The sequence below is a fragment of the Microdochium trichocladiopsis genome, assembly GCF_020744255.1.
Source record: "Microdochium trichocladiopsis strain MPI-CAGE-CH-0230 chromosome Unknown B0I36scaffold_5, whole genome shotgun sequence".
In the NCBI taxonomy this organism is placed as follows: Eukaryota; Fungi; Ascomycota; class Sordariomycetes; order Xylariales; family Microdochiaceae; genus Microdochium; species Microdochium trichocladiopsis.
Window position 1 is genome coordinate 2,358,013 of NW_025763548.1, and position 15,558 is coordinate 2,373,570.

The following is a 15,558-nucleotide window of genomic DNA, read 5'->3' on the forward strand; positions in this document are numbered from 1 at the left end:
ATAAGGCGTACGACGCTGCAATGACCAAATCAAACATCCAGGCAGGCTTCAGAGCGACAGGCCTAGTACCGTACGACCCGAATTATGTGATTTCACAGCTAGATGTGAAGTTTCATACGCCGACACCGCCAGGTTCCTCTGCTGGACTACCACCCCCATGGGTTTCAAAGACGCCGAACAACCCAATTGAGACCGAATCGCAGACGAAGTATATTGAAAATCGCATCGTACGACACCAGAATAGCTCACCGTCGTCCATTGTTGAGAGCGTACGGCAGCTAAGAAAAGGAGTCATAATGATGGTACACGAGCAGGACCTTATGCGCCAAGAGCTCGCCGAACTTCGAGATGCAAACGACCGCCTCAGCCGCCGTCGTCGTACGAAAAGAAAGCAGCTACAGAAAGGAGGGTCCCTCACGATTGATCAGGCAAAGGATTTGAAGGCTCAAATCGATGCGACGCAGCAGTTAATAGCGGAAACGAGTCAGAATAGTGGTCGTACGAGGAGGCCCGAAACGCGCGCGCGACGATGTGGCGTCTGCGGCGAGCCCGGTCATAATGCTCGTACGTGTCAGAAAGTTGTATCTGCCTCTGAAGAAGAGGATTCTGAATAGTTTGAATTGATTTAAGGCGTTGTGGTTAAATTGTCTTATATATTGTCGTACGAGTTACTGGAAGGTGACCCGTTCACCCGTGTGACCCGCTTACCCGTGGATTACGTTATGATATGTGGGGCTCGAAAAAGTTAGAAAATTCCCCCCTTAACCCCTAGCTGCGTGATTGATTTTGTCGTACAAGTATTCAACACGTCGTAATCAATCTGTTTCCTATTGAAATGGCTCGTCCTGAGCTACAACTAGAGGGTCAGAAAGACTTTATTATACAGCGCTACCAGTCCGGCGTACCTCTTCCGATAATTCAAGAAGTACTCCAGGCTACATATTCAATCCAGACCTCGGTATTTACACTTCGACGCCGCCTTAAGCAATGGGGAATCCATCCAAAACAGCAGAGAACGATCATAACCGACGCGCTTCGAATAGCTATTGAGAAATACATCTTTACTATTGGTCTTTCCGATGATGAGCTCCTACGTTAACTATAGGCGGATGGCTTTACCGTTATAGCGTACGGTGTAGTCAGAATTAGAAAGGAACTCGATATATATCGCCGCTTTACCCCCGAACAGATCCAAAGAAAGTAGGAACAGCTTCAATCGTTCCTGATATAGGAGCAAACAACGTCAAACTTGGTCCGGCGTATGGGAAGAGAAATGCTTTCAACGCATCTCCGATAGAACCGAATTAACCTTCCTCGCGATACTATCTCCTAGACCATTTCGCAATTCTACCCTGACGAAGTTGAAGGACGACGAAAGCGGCTCCATCGAAGGAGAGGCGGTTGGACAAGCCCTGGATCGAATTATATCTGGTCGATTGATGCTTATCTAAAGCTGCAGCCGTATGGATTTGAGATATATGTAGTAATTGATGCTTATTCTCGCTATATCCCATGGTTCTTCTGCGGAATCTCTGCGACTACGGGCCGGTCTGTTCTGGTCCAATACCTACGGATTATCCAGCAATGGGGCTTTATTCCTCGTCGATTCCGGTCGGATCGTGGCGGAGAAATAACCCTTATTGCTGGTGCTCACTTCCTCCTTTATTAAGCTGTTCAGCCGTACTACAGTCCTCAGATAAGCTAGGTCAATAGTGTCAAGCCCGAATCGAACTCATTCCCTGGATAAACAAACCTTCCACTTACAGCCCAAACAGAAGGGACACCAATTCAGTTCCGACATACCTGGATCTATGGGAAAAGCACGCAAAATGTTAAGATTGAGAGTTGGTGGGGCCGCCTCTGTGAAGGGCGGTCAATCTTCTGGCGGGAGTACTTTGGTTTCCTTGCTGTAGAGGGCCTTTTTGATGCAGAATCACTCGTAGATCGAGTTGCTTTACTCTATATCTACATGCCAATCATCAGGTCCGAGTTTGTTCAGTTTGTACAGACCTGGAATGCTCATCGGATATGAAAACAGCTAACCCGTACCTATGTTATTCCAGGAAGGCCGTGGAGTCTCTTTTTCCATCCGGAACAAACGGGTGCCCAGGACTTTCGGCTGCCACTTTGTGACGACCCGACCAACAGGTCGCAAGATCGGGCCAAGGACAAGGGCAGGTCATGCACGCGGGGCGGACACACCCCTGGTTACGTAAGCATCTCATTATGTCAGCAGGACACAGGATATGTTGGATCACAACATATCCACGCATATCCAGGATATGTTGGATCGCAACATATCCACGCATATCCAAAGGACCACGATGAAGGACAAAGGATATAATGCGAAGGATTCCCTAGATAGACAGTCATTACCTTTGTACTTCAGCGATCAATCTAAGTATCATTCTCACCCTTCACTTGACCTAGTCACTCAATTGATCCGAGTGTGATATCTCGCAAGAGACACGAACGACAACCCCCGAGAACACGACAAGCACGGAGTCAGTATTGCATGAGGTTGCTACCTGCCTTATACAGAACATAAACCCCACAGCGCCGATCAGACGGTTGACCCCGGAGATCGGATCGTGACACACTTGACCTAGATCTCCATCAAAAGCTTTCGATGCTAGCAGATCTGGATGGCTTTGACCCAGACTAGTATCTTCCTAGTACAACAATGGCGGTGTGCTAGGAAGTACTTGGTCGAATTGGCGGGCTTCCAAGCCAGATTCCACTAGAACTAGTGAACCAGCCCTTTATCCGTCAGTATCAGTACCTTTAGGAGGAGCTACAGGTTTGGATTAGAATAAACCGTTCTCCAGCGATTTCTCTCCTCCCCTAGCTAATAGGGAATCTCGACTACTTACAAGACTTAATGTAGCGCTACCATATTAGTCTACAAGATACTTGGATCGATATGGAACAGGCCGGTTTAGACTTGATTAAAGAAGAAGATATTGACTTTGAGAGTGAATAGAAACATCGCTAATTTCCCGACTGATCTGACTTAGAAATAGCCGTTGCGGACCTCTTCCTACCCTTCCCTACGCGGCTACGTAAGGTCAGGGGCGGACCAAGGTGTGCCCACTTCCCTTCAACTTGCTTAGCTTGAGGCTCTATATCCTGAAGGTGTTTGTCTTCCTCTTGTTCTGTGTCATATTTTGGTAGCATTTCGCTACTTTCAAGCTGTTGGCCTTCAGGCCGACTTGATTCCTGCTTGACCTCTACCTTTTCGTCCTCCTCTGCCTTGACTTGGGCTAAGTCCTCGCCTATCCAAGGGACTTTATCAAGTTTCAGAATGTCGTAGTCTGAAAGGGCCGGGAGGTCTGGAGAGAGAGAAGGGGCCGGTTGGACCGGATTAGTATTTAGTTTGGCCTTCTTTGTACTTCGTTGCTTCTTGACTCCTGGCTTCTGGTTCTGTGGTGATGGGATAATAGTTGAGTAGAGGAGATTCAAATAGAATATTGTCACGATCCGATCTCCGGGGTCAACCGTCTGATCGGCGCGGTGGGGTTTATGTTCTGAATAAGGCAGGTAGCAACCTCATGCAATACTGACTCCGTGCTTGTCGTGTCTCGGGGGTTGTCGTTCGTGTCTCTTGCGAGATATCACACTCGGGTTAATTGAGTGACTAGGTCAAGTGAAGGGTGAGAATGATACTTAGATTGATCGCTGAAGTACAAAGGTAACGACTGTTTACGAGGAGATCCTCCTGGTGCTATATATCCTTTGTCCTTCATCGTGGTTCCCTGGATCACCTGGTTTCCGTCGTGATCCTGGATCGTCTTGGATCCTTGGTGATCCCCGGTGATCCTGGATCGTCTTGGATCTGTGGTGATCCCAGCGATCCACTTCCGTCCGGCTGACATAATGGAATGCTTATGTAACCAGGGGTGTGCTGCCCCGCGTGCATGACCTGCCCTTGTCCCTGGCCCGATCTTGCGACCTGTTGGTCGGGTCGTCACAAATATGTCATCTCCCTTCCGGTCTGAGCCTGAATAGTCCCTGATCTGCGCAATAGAGATTGAGGCTGTCTCGTCAAGGCCTAGGTGTACTACTTTCAAGCAGTTTGAGGCTGGTAGTGGAGCGATAAATTTCCACTGCTTCTGCCGAAGGCCTTCGCTAATCTTATGCGTATCGAAGAGGAACTGAATCAGAGCGCTATGGTCCTCCCACTTCTCATTGATAATAAGTCGTTTCGGGCCAGAGATGCGGTGTTGGTGGAGGATTGTATATATCGGGCTGGGTTCGCCGTAAATAACCTCCTCGTAGTACTCTGTAAAGTACAGTTTGATTCCAATCGAGTAGGTTATTTGCGGTTTCTTCTCTTTTGTCTCTGTAATGCTTTGATCCCGATAGCTTTTAGCTAACTTCGATGAGAGCGCGAAGTTACTTAGGGTCGGTTGATGGAGACTGGTACTAGGGGCTGTCAGGCCTGTAGTGGGCTGCATATGAGTTGAATTGGGGCTTTTTGGGACCGTTCCGGACTGGAGAAATACTGAACGAGGCGGTGAGGCTGTCAAATCGATGCATTCCGGTAGAATAGTCGGTAGATTCGGGAGGGGAATATTACAATCAGGGCAGTACCTCCAGGTTGGGTTTACCAGCTTGATTGAGGTATGAGGCCGCCCGGTCTGGGGGCAGAATCGTGCGGTTGCCATTGCTGTAATGTTGAAAACGATTCGAAACGAATTGAAACCATTTGAATTCTGTGCGAATGAATTTATAAATGACCGGTCTTAGCTTGTGCACAAGCGAGCCATTACAAGGGGATATCTTCATAATTGAAAAACGGTGATTTGCGGCTAATCTGGTTTGTTAAAAGGTGTGAGGGGGTGGGCGTAATAGCAAAAAATGGGTTTTGCAACAGTTGGAGCTTTCGTCCGCCGTAGGGGCGGCTCCCGGCTTGGCAGCTCCGGGCCACGGCCTTCAGCCTCGCGCCGACTTGTTTGTTGCTCATACAACGATGTTGCAACTCTGCAGGGACAGTGTCACTCCTTCTTGTCTCTGAGCCGTCGTTGGGCATCTGCGAAGCACAGACCGTTCTTTGTCATGTTGCCAGTCAAAAAGGCACCACCAAAAGCCGTGTGCCGACAAGTGATTCACAGCACACAATACTTGATTTATCGTCACACATTTATCTAGCTGTTGCTGGCCCGTTGAATTATGAGCTCTCTCACCCAGGCGGCAAGGCCTGTCGGCATCGCCACTTCCAAGCAGCGTAATCACCCCTTGAACACGGTCCCATTCCGTGGCAACCCTGCCTCAAGATCATCCGGTACGTCCGACGGCTGGGGAGCATCTTTCGGAGACGACTGAGGGGGCATCTCGGCAGCTGGGCGGCTCATCTCCGCCGGGGCCGGCTTCTTGGGCGCGGTCGGCCTGCTCGGATCGAACCAGAACGAGGGATACCTCCGCTGGATGTTGTTGATGAGCAGCGCAATCGCGAGGACCAGGGTTGACGACAACAGCAGGATTGGCAAAAAGTACCAGCTGAGCTTGTTGGTAGTCCTGTCGAGAATGGGGAGCAGCGCCGTGGCGCCGGCCGGCGGGTGTGTGGTCCGGGTGAGCTGCATGGCAAGGATGGCAAAGGCGGTCGCAAAGGAGGCGGCGACCCACGTGTACTCGGGGTACGCACCGTCCTCGAGCGTCGACGAGCCGTAGAGGATCTTGCTGATGATGACGCCGATCAGGCCGGATACAAAGTGGCCGCCCACCAGTGCAGGGGGCTGTGCAAAGGGAGACTCGATCTTGTCAAAGCACAGCACCACCGATGCTCCCTGTTTGATACATGTCCCGTTAGTGCCGCCATTGTAGCGTGGCTAGTCGGGGTACGGGGGCAAGCAGGCTTACATAGGAGGTGACGAGAGCTGGGGACCCGCGGACGATGAAATACCAGGAGTGACCAAAGACGGCCTGCAGGACGGCGAGAGAGCAGAAGGAGCCGACAAAGGGCCAGACGTAGAGGGCATACGCCGGAGGCGGGCCGAGCGAGTGCATGCCTGCCCATCGTTTCAGCCATGCTGGCACGCCGGCAGAGGTCGTCCGGCTAGGTTTTTCGTCCATTGTCGTCGTCTGTCTAAGGGCGATGCCTGGCGATGAGCCGCTAGCGTAAGACTGACAGTAGTATTTGTTCAAAGCTTGCGAGGATCAAGCCCGGGCTTCAGGAGACCAGTCACGCGTCCCTGGAGAGTACCTGTTGGTGTTCGGGGGAAGAGTCGTCGTGAGAGCCAAGCCAGTGCCGTCTGATCTGAGCAAGGGGCCGCTCTGAGAGCCAGGGGGCCAGAAGAATATATGATCACAGCACAACAAGCCTTGACAAAGCCATCATCGTGTGGAGGATGCGTCAAGACGCGCCCGGGCCGAGGGAAGGGTGCTCAGTCATATGGCCATGAATGACGAGGCGCCTCCACTTGGGTCAACGCGGCAGTTTCTGTTACCTAATGCGGCCTTGCTCCGCGCCTGCCGTCTCCGCGCTTGGAAGCAAATGCCGGAAGGCCCACTCTCCATCCCGGCCCCAACTCTCCGAACCCCCGAGCCCTTGGCCTGCAAGTAAATACTTAGGTAGGTTCAGGTAAAGTCTTCGTTGCGAGTGCTGACAAGCTTAACAAATGTGCGAGTGTGAGGTGGCCGACACGTTGCGAGATTGAATCTTGGAGGGCTGCATGGCTACATGGCCGCGGCTACATGGCAAAACCCTCATGGCGAGGCGGGTCGTTGAACCGCCACAGCCCAGCCGCCTCTGCTGCCCTGCGGACAAAACCAACTTCGTCGCTCGAAATGGGCCGGTTGATCTCGGCGTACCTGACCTCCTCTTCGTGCTTGTTGTGCCCGCCGCTGCTCCTCTTCTTGGGCTTGCCGACGTGCGCGGCTGGGCGGTACTGGTCCATGATGTGGACAAACGTGTCGCGCGACAGCTCCTCGGCCAGGAAGCGCATGATGCGCGCGCCCTCGGCCTGCTTGCCCGGCATGACGAGGTGCCGCACCAGCACGCCGCGCTGGGCAATGCCGTCCCCCGTGAACGCCAGGTCGCCCACCTGCCGGTACATCTCGCGCAGGCTCTCCACCGCCGTCGCCGCGTAGTCGTCGGCCTGGAGCAGGCGCCGGCTGGTGGCCGGGTCCCAGACCTTGAAGTCGGGCAGGTAGATGTCGACGAGCCCGTCCATGAGCGCGAGGCTGGCGGCGCTGTCGTAGGCGGACGTGTTGTAGACAATGGGGATCCGCAGGCCGAGGTCGCGGGCGTGCAGGACGGACAGGGCGACCTGCGGCACGACGTGCTCTGGCGTGACGAGGTTGATGTTGTGCACCTGCCCAACGTCCTGGAGCTGCATGTACCACTGCGCCAGCTGCTCTGGCGTCAGGTCCTGCCCGTTGCGCGTGTGGGCAATGTCGTGGTTCTGGCAGAACTTGCACCGCAGGTTGCACCCGCTGAAGAAGACGGAGCCGCTGCCGTGGTGGCCCTGGATGCATGCCTCTGCAGTATATCGTCAGCGAGACAGAAGCTACGTTGTGTATCCATGCTTCTCCCCCCGTGAAGGGACTCACCCTCGCCAAAGTGCGGCGCAATGACATTGACCTTGACATTCTCCCCAATCAGGCACATGCCCGCCTTCTCGTACCGGTTCACGCCGCACTGCCGAGGGCACAGGTTGCAGTGGCTCAGGTGCGCATACGCCGCCGCCCGCTTCTTCGCCGCATCAACCGACGACAGCTGCTGGTACCGTGGGGTGTATTCGTCGAGCAGGAACGGCGGGGCGAGGTGCAACGACCGTGATGGTGTTGTTGCTGCTACTGCCGCTCCTCCAGACCGCGCGAGCCGCGAAGGCAGTATGCGCAGTCTACTTGCCAGCATCGGGACGTCTGGCCTGCATGTCGCTCGATCATGAACTTTGGATGGTGGTGAATAGCCCAACGGCACTGTGTGAAAGCTGCCACTCCTCAGGGCCGCGCGGGACGTATTAAGGTTCCTGCGATAAGGCAAGTTAATAAGCCACCGTCTGCTTTGGCGGTTGTGGTTGATGCGCGGACTGCTGGCACACTTGCACCCCCACGCACGCCTCCTCCCGGGCTCGTGCGGGGAAGCCGGCCGGCCCTCCCGGCGCGCCTCTGCTGCCGCCCCCGGAGCTGTGCTCCCAGTGCTCCCAGTCACGACGTCACCTCCCCAACTCAAAAGCTTGGTCTTGGCAAAGTTCCCTCAGGAGCGCCTCTTGCTGACTGGCATTATTACACCATACAGCAGAAGACGCTGAGCTCGCTCCTCATTTTTGGAGGAGCCGAGAGGACCGAGTCTACTTCCAGAATCCTCACATATTCACTTGGACACGAGGGCACATCACAATTCCACCATGGCACCTCAAATCCTTTGGATTGGACTGGGCAACATGGGCCGAGTGAGTAGCAATTGACGCCTCCAGTGGACACCAATAAACCTTGGCCATGTCACTAACAAGATGGACACGGCAGGGCATGTCCAAAAACCTCGTGGAGAAGGGCAACCTGGACAAGCCGCTGCTTCTGTACAACCGGACCAAGAAGCGGTCCGACGACCTCGCCGCGTCTCTACCCTCCGGCAAAACCGAAGTAGTCGAGCAGATCGGCCCAGCGGTGCAGAGGGCGGACATCATCTTCACCTGCCTCACCAACGACGCCGCAGTGCAGGCCGTGTACGCCGAGGCTCTCAAGCAGGAGGGCCAGGCCAAGGGCAAGATCTTTGTCGAGTGCTCCACGATTCACCCAGACACAACCGAGGCCGTCGCCAAGGACGTGCAGGCGCAGGGAGCCTCATTCGTCGCAAGCCCCGTCTTCGGCGCTCCCCCGATGGCCGACGCGGGCCAGCTCATCTTTGTCATTGCGGGCGCGGCAAAAGTGCTGAACCAGGTGCGTCCGTACATGAAGGGCGTCATGGGTAAGGCCGAGATCGCGTTCGAGGACGAGCCCTACGGCAAGCCCCTGCAGCTCAAGCTCATTGGCAACACATTCATCGTCAACATGGTCACGGCCCTGGCCGAGGGTCTCACCATGGCGGAGAAGACGGGCGTCGGCGTCGCGCCTCTCAAGCAGTTTGTCGACAACCTGTTTGGCGGTCCTTACAGCGCCTATTCGGAGAGGATGCTGCAGGGCATATACTGGAAGCGCGAGGAGCCACTGTTCGCGGCCACTGGAGCACGCAAGGACGTGCGGCATGCGACAAGCGTGGCAAAGGCTGCCGGGATGGAGCCACGGCTCGCCGCCGTTGCGGATGGTTATCTGAAGGATGTGGAGGATCACCAAGGTGGTGAGAAGGGAGACATTGCGGGCATCTATGGCGCCGCGAGGAAGAGGGCTGGGCTGAAGTTTGAGAACGATGCGTGAGGGAAATGCCCGAGTACTGGGGAGGGCAAACGCAACTGAGAATGCTGGCAGATTGATGACGTGTGTACCTTGGCACGAACTAGTCGAGCATATACAGACGCTCTTGTGAATGTTCTGGGCATGGTTTGATGATGGTGAGTTCGTGTATTTCTTGGCCTGAGCTACTAAGGGACTCGACACTTCCAGGAAGCTACGACGTGTGGGCCCACCCTGGCTGCTGGAGCTGTCGTCCACAAGCAAAATGCGACCAATCAACAGGCATGCTTGGTCACTGCTAGCTGCATCATCGTCCACCACGGACGAACGTCCCTAGCAGTCCAGGACCGTCAAAGACCCAGCGCCAGGCAGCTTCCATCTTCTGCTCTCACTTCGACATCGTCCGCCTCCCAAACGTCCGCGAACCATATATCCCCGGAACGCCGGCTGCTGCCACGACCTACCCGCCAAAACGGATTAGATCTGCGATCCCCTATCTCGAGACGACTCTCCACAGCCAGGCGCATCTCCTGGAACCTGTGCCATCCGTCAATCATGGCGAACGGGTAAGAGCGCGCATCGCACTCCTCGACGACAAAAGGACATGGACTAGCCGAGCCCAGCCGCCTCGACGATCAAACCACTGATATCTTCTTGCGAAATACAGATTCAGCATCTTCATCGGCGCTGCCATCGTGGCAGCCCTGTGCGCCGCCGCGTGGTTCCTCTCTCCCAAAGGCGAAAACCAGACGTACGTTATTACACCACTTCCCATTCCTCGGCATAGCGATTTGCACAGCCCTGGCTTCAGAAAGTCCTGCATTCCGTGCTCTCGATAGATTCCCACGTCGGCATGCCTGCGTCGGCCTACTGTAGCCATTTGTGCCTGCAAGCAAGTGCTCGCGACAAACACAAGCCCAGGCGCTCAATGAATGCCTTCCCTTTTGCAGTCCCTCTGCAGCCTCGACAGCAATTGAGCATGCAATGCCGGGCTGAATGCTGACCAAGTTTATACACCGGATAGGACGTGGCGCTCGTCCCTCATCATCGCCTTCATCAGCTGCTACCTCATGTGGGCCATCACCTTCCTCGCACAGCTCAACCCTCTCATCGTACCGAAACGGAGCGATTTGCGCGCGCAATTTGTGCACGAAGACTAGACCGGACATTGATGAGAAATGGGGGCTCCGTCAGTGAAGAGAAGGCATGAGGCATAGGCAGCAAGAGGTCGAAACCACCCTTACTTCGCGGGCAGGCTCCAAGCGCTCAGGAGCCGACAAATCCGTGCTGAGCTCAGATGATTGTCTAGATGAGGTCGATCATACTGGAGAATTGTGTGAAGAGGTCGGGTTCTGATTTAGTCTTGTACATATGGAAAGGGACGGTCGAGAGAGGGGAGCCTCGAGAACCAAACTAGAAGCGCAGATCCGAGGTTTGTGCTGGCGTGTGAGGCTTTGCAGCAGCAGACACCATCGTTTCCCTTGCGGCCATCGCACTCACCAGCAAAAGACGACGAAGTAGCACCAAGTGTTTTTGGTGACATCTTTAGCAGCATGTATATAATAATCCTCAAGCAATCGCGAAACGAAATCGAGCAGAAACATCACATCCATCCATTTCATCCTGCGGCGTACCAATATGGGATGGCGTTAATTTGTGTGCCCAGCTTTCACATTTGCTACACCATGATTCTACAAGGTTTTCACCCCCTTCACCCAACAGCGAGCCGACCACCCCATTCTCTAAAATGCCCAAACCAGTCGGCGACGGCTCGCCCGTCCATAAGCCCAGCGCCACCACCATTACCTCCGGTCATGCCGCCGATTGGTGCTATCACTCCTGCACCTCCTCCACCGCCACCGCCACCACCTCCAGCAGCTCCGGCGGCGACCATGGCGGCCACGGCATCGACGTGCTCCAGACCCGCGAGGGCCAGGATGCTCCTGCCCACGACCCACCTGGACAGGGCGCCCGCGGCGGCGAGCAGCACGGCGACGCCGTACCCGCAGTCGAGCAGGATCTTGAGGGCCTCGACGTTGTTGGCGACGACGGCCCACCCGAGGCTGCGGGCCGCGGCGGGGACGTCGTAGTCCCAGACGACCATGAGGATGGGGAAGAGCTTTGTGCTCGAGGACACGAGGAGCGCGGTGGAGACCGAGTTTGGGCGCGGGTAGCGCGGGAGCAGGCCGAGGAAGGACAGCGGGGAGAAGCGCGACGAGGTGAGGAAGCGGATGGAGAGGTGGAACGCCAGTGTCGAGAGGGAGCAGAGAATGACTGTTGCCGAGGGAAAGAGACAAGGGTGAATCTTTTGTTAGTATATGTAAATATACACAAACTTCTTTCGAAGTGCGCGGCAACTTTGCTGGGCGACATGGGAGAGTGTGAGACAGAGTAAACTTACGAAAGAACATGTACTGCAGAACAATCGGCTGCTTTGCGAGCTCCGGCGGCTCCAGCATCATCATCCCGCTGCTGCTGCCTCCTCCTGCATTTGCTCCTGCTCCCGGTACTCCGCCTGATCCTCCCCCCGATCCTCCCCCCTCGCCGCCACCTACAAACTGCGTGGTGAGCAACTTCTCGATCCGCGCCCAGGTCAGATAGACATCGAACAGCAGCAGCAGCACGCCCAGGCGGACGATGCTCTTGTCCCAGCGGTCACCCTCGGGCCGCATGAGGGTGTTGTGCAGCAGGTGGCGGTAGACCTGGGGCTTGATGAGGACGAGGTCGATGAAGAGCACCACGTAGTCGTGCTCGACGTACTTGTCGCAGAAGCGGCCGCAGTTCTTGCACACGGTGAGCCGGATGTTGTGGCCCGAGGAGGACGACGAGGCGGCCGACGGGTGCGAGGAGCCCCGGTACGCGGTCCAGAGCGTGCGCACGGGGGTCTGGCATTCTATGCAGATTGGCATGATGTTGTTGTGGTGGTGTCTGGTTCTGGTGTGTGCGGGTGTGTGTCTGTTATATCTGTTGCGCTTGGTGAGGTGTACTTGCTGGGGGTGACGAGAACCTCCGTCCTTCTGGCTTGGAGGCCGTAATCTGTCACGATCGCCTTCAACGCCCAGGATACGGCACAGCCGTGGTCCACCAGTAACGCCGCTGGCTGTATTCGAAAAAGACTCCTGATGAGAAACTGATTGGCGGCATAGAGCGGCAGACAAACGACTGTCTTGGTTGCGTCGCTCCCAGGTGGGCCTCTTGTGCCCACACCAGAGGCTCTACTCTAGCAGAGGCGAGAAAGTGCTCAAGAGTCGTGCCTCTCGAGGTGGTCGTCAAGATTGTCCAGGTAGCTCGGTGTGTCTCCCAAGAACAAAATCGGTATGTGCGGCTCTGCGGACCGCCCCGCGCTTCTGAGGCCGGCTCTCCACGACTCTGCGGTGCTGAGCAGGTCTGAACTCAAGTGATCACAGGTGCATTGCCCCTGCCCGTGGGTTATTTTTCTACTTCGCTACGCGGCCTCGCAGACGAGGCGCGGTGCTGCGTTTTGCAAGGGTCGTGATGTTGTTGTTGCTGCAGTTGGACAACGTTGATGGTTTACTTCTCTACTCCGTGGCCCCCATTCTTATCGACCGGGACGCAGGGGTCAACGCCAACTATAAAACCCGCCCAGCGCCCAGCCTAGCATGGGCCGGGCCCCCCTTGTCCACGTGGAACGAAGCCGCATCATTGGCCCCCACACAAACAAGCTCTCGAGGTCTGGAATAGACGAGTACACAAAAGCAGCTGAAGAACAATCACGTCGTTCCGGCGCCGAGTGCCTAATCTATACAGGATCATCGAGCTAGCCACTGCAGTACACTTGGCATCAGGGTCAAGCGTGTCTCGTTCAGGAATTCTCGCCCGGGGAAGACGTAAAAGCCGGGCAAGCTGGGAGCAGAAAGACAACATGTTATGAGACCACAATTGATAAATGTTCTGCAGGCTTCGCCAATAACGCCAGACTATATGTAGAAACTTTAGTATGCAAGTCCATCCCCTTTGCCTCTATTCCCCGCTCGCTGGCAACCACTCATCCCCTCGTCCGACTTCCCCAAGCCGTGCCTCGAAGCAAAAGTGCATTCAGTCAGCCTTCTTACCCTTCGAGCCACCAGCTGTCCGCCCCCGAACCGATGAGTTGCCGTCCGGGTTGCTGTTCAGTCCAGTTGTGCCATGGAGGCCCTGATCGAGCAAGCCTCGAGACCCAGCACCCCCCGTCCCACCAGACCGGCCGTCGTCACTATTGGTATCCGTCATCTCGATGAGGTCCAAGTCCTCCTGGGTCGTAGGTCGCCGATTGTACGATCCCATGCGCGGCGTCGCTGGCCGTTTCTGCCACGCCCCACGAAGCCATGTCTCGACAGATGCAGCAGCCTGCTCGAGCCCCATCCCGCCTTTTGACAGGCTTGGAGCATCCCGGCCATCTTCCCAGGGGCTCTCTACGATGCCAGTGCCCGACCCAGGCTGGCCAGACTTGGTGAAGCCAAAGTGCGCGCTCTCGGATCCCATGACTGACATGGACGGCAACGAGTCAATGTTGAACCCGGGGAGTCTTTTGTTGACCCAGCTGTTCAGCGAGTCACCTGCTGGTCCGGGGGCGTGCACACTCCTGCTCATTGAGCCCACACCGCCGGGCTTGCGCATCCATGCCGGCACCTTCTCCGTCTCGCCGAGGCTGCTTCCTCGGCCTCGCGTCGATGGGGACGAGCCGAGACTCCCTATCGTGGGTCGTGCTCCCATTGCACTTTGCCGCCTTGATGACGTCTGACTAGGGTTGTCCCCTTGCGTCTCGGACGCATTCGTCAACGCCCGTGACAGTTCTAGAGAGTGCCGAGGGGTCGAGAAAGTCGAGACCGTATTGACACTGCGCTTTCTCCTGGGAGGGAAGTACCCGGTGGCTCTCCTGGGCACCCGCACAATCTCTACAGGCGCCGGTACCGAATCGAGCCTCACCCACCGAACATGCGTCCAGGGGTCTATCGGCTTATCCTGGTCGTTCTGCTGAGCTTGGTCCGTCTCCCTTGCTCGTGAGCTGAAGAAGTCGTCGTGCACCACATCCTGTGCCCTCGGCGAGGTTCCGAGCCGCTCTGTCGGCTGCGGCGTGGCCGCGAGAAGATCGACTTGCTGCGAGTAGTATGAAGGAGCCTCGCAAGGTCGACCTTTCACCTCGCAGGCATCCACGGGAATAAGCAGGTGCTTCCGCACCTGGATGTTGCTCTGCGACCATAAACCATTCGTCTTTCTGAATGCATGCTCCTGGCACCGATAACGCAAGACAATGCCGGCATACGTGTCGGTGGGCTGCACATGGTGTAGATAGACAAGGTGGTCCTCCTCAATAGGTTCTGATACTTGTGTCTGTGGCGTCTCGTCTGAATTCCTCCTCTTGTACTGGCCCAGGACGTCCAGCCCGCCATTGACACCCTCGTGGCTCTGAAGCACGCTGGCCTTCTTGCGCGCCATCAGGCGCTCCTCGCGCTCCCGCAGCGAGCCAGAAGCAATGTCGTCTGGTGTCGGCCGCGCACTCGAGGGCGGCGCAGGCCCCCAGCTTCCCGACATGGCACCACTGACCCCACTCCCCATTCGTCCTATTCCCTTCCATATAGACTTGGACTTTGTCTTGCCGTTGCCGCGACTGCTGGGCCGGGATGGCTCGCTCGTATACCCGGTGTCACCGCCAGCCATCAGGGACGTCGCAAAGTCCTGCACCGAGGCCCAATTGGGGGCCCATGTGCCGTCGAGCAGGCCGCGGGAGAAGCCATTGGAGGGGCTTGCTCTCCCGCTCGAGTTCGTCTTGGAGTTGGCCAGTCGTGAGGCCAGAGGGCTGACTCCTCTGCTGGCTGCAGGGCTCTGCCCCGGGGTGCCCATGGCGGATGCTGATGCCGACCCAGAGGCCAGCAAGCCGCTCTGGCCGCGACGGTTGCGGGGCCTCATGCCGGTGTCACTATCGATGCCGGCGGGCATGAGGCCCGTGGAGGGCATCGGCGCCGGCCGTGAGGGGTCGGCCATGGCAGTTGGAGAGGTCCTCTAGCCAGGATGACAAGCGACAGGAGACCGGAGCGGCAGGAGCTGCTGTCGTTCACCTGGACATGAAAGCGGCGGGCGATAAGGGCGACAGCGTTCGGTAGTCGGTGAGCCCAGGCACCTTTCTGCAGTGGTCGAGTATCGAAGTGGACGGGACCCTCTGAATCGTCGGGCAGAAGCCAGCTCGTGCTTCGGTTCGCGGTGCGAAGGTCTGGGGCGAGGGCGTCA

At 56.3% G+C, this 15,558-nt stretch overlaps 7 protein-coding genes across 7 annotated transcripts; 3 read left to right on the forward strand and 4 right to left on the reverse strand.

Moving 5' to 3' along the window:
- The first annotated feature begins 790 nt into the window (after positions 1-790).
- On the forward strand, positions 791-1,306 carry B0I36DRAFT_121179 (uncharacterized protein). Its single transcript, XM_046148037.1, has one exon. It carries the CDS (start codon positions 836-838, stop codon positions 1,097-1,099), a length of 264 nt encoding a protein of 87 aa, XP_046012978.1. The 5' UTR covers positions 791-835; the 3' UTR covers positions 1,100-1,306.
- A 1,973-nt stretch (positions 1,307-3,279) lies between these two features.
- B0I36DRAFT_121204 (uncharacterized protein) lies at positions 3,280-4,624 on the reverse strand. The gene is made up of 2 exons (XM_046148038.1): positions 3,565-4,624; positions 3,280-3,332 (listed from the first exon to the last, which is right to left on the reverse strand). Exon 1 carries the CDS (start codon positions 4,455-4,457, stop codon positions 3,615-3,617), a length of 843 nt encoding a protein of 280 aa, XP_046012979.1. The 5' UTR covers positions 4,458-4,624; the 3' UTR covers positions 3,280-3,332; positions 3,565-3,614.
- Positions 4,625-5,231: 607 nt separating this feature from the next.
- B0I36DRAFT_363009 (HPP family-domain-containing protein) lies at positions 5,232-6,072 on the reverse strand (the record flags this gene model as incomplete). The annotated part of the gene is made up of 2 exons (XM_046158739.1): positions 5,232-5,786; positions 5,860-6,072. 2 exons carry the CDS (start codon positions 6,070-6,072, stop codon positions 5,232-5,234), a joined length of 768 nt encoding a protein of 255 aa, XP_046012980.1.
- Positions 6,073-6,689: 617 nt separating this feature from the next.
- Positions 6,690-7,858, reverse strand: B0I36DRAFT_242355 (radical SAM superfamily protein; the record flags this gene model as incomplete). The annotated part of the gene is made up of 2 exons (XM_046149900.1): positions 6,690-7,480; positions 7,552-7,858. The coding sequence occupies 2 exons, from the start codon at positions 7,856-7,858 to the stop codon at positions 6,690-6,692; spliced, it is 1,098 nt and encodes a 365-aa protein (XP_046012981.1).
- A 321-nt stretch (positions 7,859-8,179) lies between these two features.
- On the forward strand, positions 8,180-9,467 carry B0I36DRAFT_323646 (NAD binding domain of 6-phosphogluconate dehydrogenase-domain-containing protein). The gene is made up of 2 exons (XM_046154000.1): positions 8,180-8,396; positions 8,470-9,467. The coding sequence occupies exons 1-2, from the start codon at positions 8,352-8,354 to the stop codon at positions 9,355-9,357; spliced, it is 933 nt and encodes a 310-aa protein (XP_046012982.1). The 5' UTR covers positions 8,180-8,351; the 3' UTR covers positions 9,358-9,467.
- Positions 9,468-9,653: 186 nt separating this feature from the next.
- On the forward strand, positions 9,654-10,969 carry B0I36DRAFT_323648 (ATPase, V0 complex, subunit E1/e2). The gene is made up of 3 exons (XM_046154001.1): positions 9,654-9,899; positions 10,001-10,084; positions 10,358-10,969. Exons 1-3 carry the CDS (start codon positions 9,889-9,891, stop codon positions 10,491-10,493), a joined length of 231 nt encoding a protein of 76 aa, XP_046012983.1. The 5' UTR covers positions 9,654-9,888; the 3' UTR covers positions 10,494-10,969.
- Positions 10,970-11,044: 75 nt separating this feature from the next.
- Positions 11,045-15,288, reverse strand: B0I36DRAFT_242406 (uncharacterized protein; the record flags this gene model as incomplete). Its single annotated transcript, XM_046149910.1, has 6 exons — positions 11,045-11,607; positions 11,735-11,747; positions 11,970-12,261; positions 13,046-13,053; positions 13,438-14,872; positions 14,915-15,288. The coding sequence occupies 6 exons, from the start codon at positions 15,286-15,288 to the stop codon at positions 11,045-11,047; spliced, it is 2,685 nt and encodes an 894-aa protein (XP_046012984.1).
- Between the last annotated feature and the right edge of the window lie 270 nt (positions 15,289-15,558).

Coding starts and splice junctions, on each gene's coding strand:
- B0I36DRAFT_121179 (XM_046148037.1), top strand. CDS start 836: ATGGCTCGTCCTGAGCTACAACTAGAGGGTCAGAAAGACTTTATTATA.
- B0I36DRAFT_323648 (XM_046154001.1), top strand. Junction 10,085..10,357: donor CCCAAAGGCGAAAACCAGAC/GTACGTTATTAC, acceptor TACACCGGATAG/GACGTGGCGCTCGTCCCTCA.
- B0I36DRAFT_121204 (XM_046148038.1), bottom strand. CDS start 4,457: ATGCAGCCCACTACAGGCCTGACAGCCCCTAGTACCAGTCTCCATCAA.
- B0I36DRAFT_323646 (XM_046154000.1), top strand. CDS start 8,352: ATGGCACCTCAAATCCTTTGGATTGGACTGGGCAACATGGGCCGA. Junction 8,397..8,469: donor GACTGGGCAACATGGGCCGA/GTGAGTAGCAAT, acceptor TGGACACGGCAG/GGCATGTCCAAAAACCTCGT.